Source organism: Dreissena polymorpha, chromosome 9, assembly GCF_020536995.1.
Source record: "Dreissena polymorpha isolate Duluth1 chromosome 9, UMN_Dpol_1.0, whole genome shotgun sequence".
Classification (NCBI taxonomy): domain Eukaryota; kingdom Metazoa; phylum Mollusca; class Bivalvia; order Myida; family Dreissenidae; genus Dreissena; species Dreissena polymorpha.
Window position 1 is genome coordinate 24,601,961 of NC_068363.1, and position 7,616 is coordinate 24,609,576.

Below are 7,616 nucleotides of genomic sequence, written 5' to 3' on the forward strand. Positions count from 1 at the left end.
GGTGTAAGTCCACGTCTAGTCATATGGAGTCTTCAAAAAACACCGATTTAAAAACAATTGATGATCAAAATAAGTTAAGCTCATCCTCAACTTATCATGAACAATCGGATATGCCATGTGCATGGTCTGCAACTAACGACGACTCGGATACGTCAACTGCATCCACTGTAACTACTGAACTCTCGGATAAGTCTAGGGCATCATTTCAAACTACTGAAGAATCGGATATTTCTAGCTCATACGAATCTTTCTCAGAAGATAGTGACTCGTCATGCTACAGCCAGGCTATTGGTCACACCAATAACAGCTCAAATATATTTGCTGATGTGGATGCTCTTCAAGATTATATTTTCGTATTCTATATTACATTGAGAAATTTGGTAAAACGATTCGAGGTACATACCATGATCAAAGAACAAATTATAGACTCAATTTACTCCGAGGACGACCGTGAGAAGGCGTACAGACTGGTGAATGAGATAATGAAACGTGAACGTTGCTTGGTACTACTTGATGGTCTAGATGAGTGGGCCGGGTCTGGAGATCATCACAACCTACCGACACTGGTATCAGTTTTCAACCAATGTGTGATGTTTATGACAACACGGCCTTGGAAATTGGCTGAAGGTAAAGTTAAGCATTCGGAAATCGACGCAGTGTTTCAACTGGAAGGAATAAATGAGCCGTTTGAGCTAAGCAGAATTATTCTTAGCCGCTTAGTAGCTAAGGCAGAGCTTGAAATAAAACATAAAGCATTTAAGCGTTACATACGGAATCAAAAGCTCCGCAAGTTGATATCATCACCCATGATGCTGTCTGTAATTGTATGCTCATATGCAGAAGGAATAGAACTTAAAGGCTCTAAGTGTGAAATATACATCCTCTTACTGGAGAGTCTTTTGAAGAAAGCGAACAGTGAAATGCGTACATTTGAACAGTCTCCCTCTCCTTGCTTCAGAGGTACTCAGTACATACAGCCCAATATGGAACGTCTGAATCGCCTTGCTGAAATGGCATTTCATTTGTTGTTTGTAAATGCAAAAGAAAACTCACTAGTGTTTAATATTACAGAGTTGAAGAAATTCAAGATGGATGAACGAAAACAACAGGACTTTGCGCTAAAGTCTGGAATTTTATCGGCAAAACTAACTGCCTCTACACTGCGATCATTGTCATCATTTATGTTTATCCACAAGAGCATGCAGGAATTCCTCGCGGCGTATCATATCGCCTGCAATACGAATCTTATCGATGATATTATTTCCATCTACCTTAACCGTCACCCGAAAGCCTATCTCGACATATCACAGGTGTTTATATTCCTGTGTGGACTGGATATATCATACGCGGAAAAGCTGTCAAGGATGATGCATGAACGACATGCTTTAGATACGAACGAGTACTCAAACAATCACATGTGTAATAGAATCGTACTGGCAGGATATAGAGAAGCTAATGCAAACGGATATTCCAACATTTCCCTTAAACTCAGTCACTTCTACATCAATAGCAACAATATCATTGACCTTCATAAGATTTGGGAAAATAACGCGGCTAATGCCATTGAGTTGTACATCGATGACATGAAACCCTTTGAAAACCGACGAACATCACTTGCAAACGACGAGTGCGCATCTCAGATTACATTTGACCTTCATTCGTGCCTGGAGCTGAAAATTCTTCATCTTACTGGACGTTGCATATTGGTAAAAGGTAAGTATCAAAAAGGTACTTTTGTTTAATGTGTTTCCATTAATGTATAAGGCAAAAAGGTAATGCCATATTTTTGTATTAATCACATTCCGATAAAATGTTTCCCGATTTTATGGAATTAGCGTATTACAAACTTGTTCAGGCAGTCCATGAACATATGATATATCAAACAGAGAACGTGAAATTTAATTATTTTTAACAGCACACAGCTTACAAAATATTGATTTATAAACATATGTGAACATGCCGTCATTCAGTAGAATCGTTAGAGAAACAAGCTGTTTAGTTTTACGCAGTGATGTGGTTTTTCCTTTTTTTTATTTGACAGACTGGCGCTTTTTGATTCGTAAAATTATAGTTTTAAACCAGAAAAATCGCTCAAATAAAATATTTCAAGCATCATTATAATATTAGTTTATTCCATTAGTAGTCAGTAAAATACAAATAACATTAACTTTAATTAAGAATCCTCTTACTCGAATTATAATAAATTTTTGTTTCGGATTAGTTTTCCTATTGTTTGGTAATTTTTATGAAAGCAATTTCTTTGAATATAAAATTTAAGTTTCCCAATGTAATGACCGGCTTAGACGAATGCTTCCACAGTATTTACTGCACTATTTTAGTACATGTTAACCATAATATTTGTAGACCTAAAATATATATAGTTTTAGTTTGTGATTAACAAACATTTCTCTTAAAATAAGATTACGAAAATAAAATAAAAATGTTAAACGCCTCCGGTATATTTTTGTGTGTTTCTCTTACCTGAGCACACTAATTTGTCACAATGCTGTATCGGCCGAATACAAAACTAGGTCTTCTCAGGTCACAAGACTACTCTGTAAAATTAAATAACAATTTAATTTTAATTATACAAGTCGCATTCATGTTCAATCTTCATGAAATTTTGTCAACACATTAGTTTTAATTGCATTTCTGTTCAGTTTGAAAAGTATTCGGTCTGTACATAACAATTGTGCCTCGGTGCAGTTTTAGGTATATGATTATATGTAAACCATGTTTACACTTTATATATCACAATTTTAGTCAAATGTTAATGACACTTGTTCGGAATATGTGTTGTTATGATACTGGGTGCAAGATAGTGAATTTGTGGGATCAAAAAAAAACGTTTATGGATTTAAGCACACCGGTTCAGCTTAAAAAAAAATAATTTATAACATCTTTAGAATTTCGATAAGCGCATAAACTACAGTTAAAATGAAATTCATTAGAATAAATTCATTGAATACGCATGTGTTATTTGCCAAATATGATAAATGTACCGAATGTATGTACATGGTTATGCGGCACGCAGCGTGACATTTTAGCACCGATTTCAAACGTATTCAAGGATTTATTCTTTAATCTTAAGATATCGGCACAAACTGAAAGAAACACTTCCTTTATGAAATGCAAGCACATTTGGTGTTATGATATCTTTGCCGAGTTCTAAAATGAATCTGGTCAGTTGAAAATCATGGCCGCCAGTGGGCGGGTAGTTTTCTGTATATGGCTGTTAAGAAACCGTTTTAACGATCTATGGTACAAGTTTAGTCGAATCTTCACGCAAGTTGGTAATACTATTTGTTAAAATGATTTCTCAGCTGAGATAAAAAAAATAGTTCCATCCGTTCAGAAAAACGGCCTCCTTGTGGCTAGGAAGTTTTCCTTATATGGCCATTACGAAACCTTTTGTTAACACTCTAGGGTTATATTCGTAATAAAACCGTCATCGTCATTAAATTTGCTCTGATAATGAGATGTTATGATAGCTAGACGGATTGAGAACATTGTTCCGGTGCGTTGAAAAGCAGGGGAACTATAATTAGTTCCAACATATGCCTAGATTGAAACAGTTTTACGCTATTGACGCCTTATTTTAGCGCAATCTTTATAACACCTGGTCAAAACATTGTTTTAAAAATTGCTCGAGTATTTTTTAATGTGGGCGGCTCGTAAGGAAACATGAAAACACGATGGTTTGGCAGTTTTCATAGTATGGCTATAGTGAAACCGCCTCAATACTATAGAAGTCGCACTTTAGTTCAATTATTATGAAGCTTGATTAGAACATTTTGTGTTATGATGTATCGGCTTAATAAAAACAAAGTGTTCCGGTGACGTGAAAAATGAATTCATTAAGGGGCGGCCAGCTTCCCTTAAATTACCTTAGTGAAACCGTGGTAACGCTCTTGTGGCCATACCTTTTGTTAAGTCTATATTAAACTCTGTCAGAACATATCTTCTAATGATATCTTAGCTTAGTTTAAATATTTCCGAATCTTTAACACGAATGGCCGACTGAAGGTTGAGCATTTTCCCTCATATGACTGTAGTGATAAATTATCAATGCTCAAGCCGATTTGTTTTTCAAATTACATGACATTCGATCAGAACATACGTTCTTATGACAGATGAGTTCGAAACTTGTTCGGGATTGTTGAAAAACTAGAAAAACTTGACCGCCACTCTTCATTACACTTAATCAGAACATTTTGAGAAGTAAGAGCTAAACAGCTCTAAGTGTAAGAGGAACAATGCAAGCATTAGGCCTAATAACATTAAGATTTATTGCTGTTAATCTTCTCAAATTGCACCGTTTACGTTGTATTTTGACATACAATAATATGTTTGAAAACGTGTCGGGATTTTTGTAATTTGAAATGTCATATTCTTTATACTCGGCATTCAAATCGAAATAGTTCCGTGATTTTAAAACTAATTTAAATAATCAATGTACAGTTTTAATTTGAAATCAAATTCTTCATTTTCTAATGATAATGTTTGGTATTTTCAGTATGAGTCTCCGTCGTTTATGTTATTTCGCTCACGCATTTATATAATTCATTCATTTTTTATTCTGTGACCGAAAACTTGAAAATGCTCTTGTTGTCAAACAGTGCATGTCGATGTATCGTGATATCTTACACATGTCTTATTTATATAATAACACAGTTGAAGGTGTAACTACTTGGTTGTTTTTATTTTTCATGTTTGCTAATTGCAAATATGATATTCTTTTTTTAATGACTATTCTTAACAAACTAATATATGCGCTTAATATTACATGTATCATTATTCAAATCCAGCTCAAAAGCCATAATAAATGATTCAAGAAAAATAGCGTTATGCCGGAAACTCTCAAGTTGTTTCCCTTCAAAAGGAAATTGCACAATACATTATTTTTGTTCTCGTAATTATAAAGATCCACAAGGTTTAAACCCATTCGTTAGCAATAAAGTCAACTTCACTTCAGCAAAAATAATTGAAACATACAAATAAATGTAATTGACATTAACCTATTTATGCCTAGCGTCTAGAAAAAAGGCCTTGCCAAACAGCGTTGACCAAGATGAGACGCCGCATCATGCGGCGTCTCATCTAGGTCTGCGCTGTTTGCTTAAAGGAATTTCTGTAAAAAATAGTCTTTATATAGAAATACATATACTAGACATCCCTAATTTTGGAAATAAATTAATCCAATTTAGAAGGATGGTAGAGTCCACTAGGCATAAATGGGTTAAATATTAAAGTGAGCTAGCAAAACGTTTGCAAACACTTGTCTATTACCCTACAGAACGAAGCATTGTCAATGCAAATTAGCAGATTTGCAATCTTATTGCAGTTTGTAGATATGTTCAATTATTGGTATTTAATTATAACAATCTTATCTCGTTGCAGTAATTTTTATTTGTATGGCAGTAGGAACGGTATACTCTGTACGGGAGATAACCGATGCGAGGTGTTTGGTAATACAAGTTGTCTGGGTTGTCATTTATTTATGCATGTAGATAAGGGAGTGTATCTAAATAGTATATTTTCAATAGTTGATAGAACATTGCTATTGTTAGTTTACACCCTACGGCATAGTCATTGTGGATTATAGATTGATTTTAATGATTCATTTATACCAGCATGCATATGACTAGTAATGTGGAACACAACATAGTATGAATATAACAGTCATACAAACGTATTGTAAACGTGTTTGCAAGTTGGAAATAATTTAAGTGAACCATTCGAAAAAAATAAAACTTATAGTATTGAATATTTTAAGCTAAACAACACTACAATAATACTTCTGATTTATATGTATTATGACGGGATGCGTTCTGAAACTAAAACATTGTTTTTGTTTTAATTATTCAATATTGAACAAATGCAACCACATTTACTATGTATAAGCATTGCTAAAACTTTATTATTTTTTCAGATTCTGCCAGTGTGGGCACATTGGAATTTCCGGTCTGCATTATTCTAAATATTGCCGATCCAACCCAGTGCACAGAGCTTCCTCCTGTACTTCCCTCCATCAAATTCATTAACTTGACCCGTGTCACATGTTCCTGTACCTGGCTACGCAGTCTGCTTAGCATGATGCTGACACGTAATTGTAATATGTACTGTTGGCTGCGTGACTGTCACTTAACTGCGTGTGGAGACGGCGAAGTCAACACATCATACACGACTGGAAACATATCTTTACACGTATATCAAAACAAAAGCATATCAATATACCTAGATGATGATACCGGTCTGTGGGAGATTCTGCATGGTCTGAGTATTAAGAGTCTGAGTCTGGATGGTTTCGGTGACAGTGGTTGTAGAGTGAATCATGAAACGTCGTTCTCACAGACGATAGCATCGCTCTCAAAGCTGGAAAAACTAGCTGGAGAGTTGCATGCAGAGTCGTTGACTCAGTCGCTATCATCGCTCAAGAGGCTGGAAACTCTTGATATTACAATGGATGAATTCATTCCTTGTCTGTGGAAGGCTGTCCATAGTCTGAATATCAAGAGTCTGACTCTGAGCAGTAGGGAGTGGGGAGAGTTGCATGCAGAGTCGTTGACTCAGTCGCTATCATCGCTCAAGAGGCTGGAAACACTTGAAATTGGTATGTCTCAAGACAGTCCTGGTCTGTGGAAGGCTCTCCATGGTCTGAATATCAAGAGTCTAACACTGGATGGTTTGAAGGGGAAAGGTTTAAGGATAAATCACTCAGAGTCGTTGACTCAGTCGCTATCATCGCTCGCACAGATGGAAAAGCTAACCATTCACGTTCAAAAAGACAGTCCTTGGGAAGCCCTTTATGGTCTGAATATCAAGTATCTAAATCTCAGAATAGATGATAGCAGAGGAGAATTGCATGTAGAGTCTTTGTCACAATCACTATCATCGCTGATGAGGCTGCAAAAACTTGATATTCGTGTGGATTCAGATATTACTGGTCTTTGGGATTCTTTCTATGGCCTTAATATCAAGAAGCTGCGTGTGTTTTGTAAGTGTAGAGTAAATTATGAAGAGTCGTTGTATCATTTGCTATCATCGCTTACACGGCTGGAAACACTTAGTATTGATGCGGATGAAGCCTGTCCTGGTGTGTTGGAGGCTCTCAAAGGTTTGAGTGTCAAGAGTCTGACTATTAAAGGTGCGAACAAATGTTTTGAATTTTATCATACAGAGTTGTTGTCTCAGTCACCATCATCACTCACACAGCTTGAAACACTCGATATGGAAGTACAGGAGAACAGTACTGGTCTGTGGGAGGTTCTCCATACTTTGAATATCAAGACTCTGAGTCTGACTCTTGATTGGATTCAGTGGACCGATTTGCGTACAGAGTCGTTGTCTAAATCACTTTCATCTCTCACACGTCTAGAAACTCTTAATGTTAGTGTGTGTGCAGACGGTAATTGTCCTTGGAAGGCTCTCCATGGTCTGAATATCAAGAGTCTGAGTCTGTTTCATTATGGTGACTGTAAAGATTTGCAAGCAGAGTCGTTGTATCAGTCATTAGCATCGCTCACACAGCTAGAAACGCTTAGTATTACGTTAGATCCAGACAGCCGTGGTCTATTGAGAGGTATCCATTGTCTGAATATAAAGAGACTGAACCT

At 36.1% G+C, this 7,616-nt stretch overlaps 1 protein-coding gene across 1 annotated transcript in view; it reads left to right on the top strand.

Moving 5' to 3' along the window:
* The window catches only part of LOC127845917 (uncharacterized), a 362,958-nt gene extending 355,813 nt beyond the window's left edge, over positions 1-7,145 (top strand). The window contains exons 5-7 of the mRNA XM_052377096.1: positions 1-1,713; positions 5,933-6,997; positions 7,108-7,145. The exon at positions 1-1,713 is cut by the window's left edge and continues 279 nt beyond it. Of these exons, the coding sequence (XP_052233056.1) occupies positions 1-1,713; positions 5,933-6,997; positions 7,108-7,145 (2,816 nt within the window). The remainder of the gene's footprint in view (positions 1,714-5,932; positions 6,998-7,107) is intronic.
* Positions 7,146-7,616: the final 471 nt, after the last annotated feature.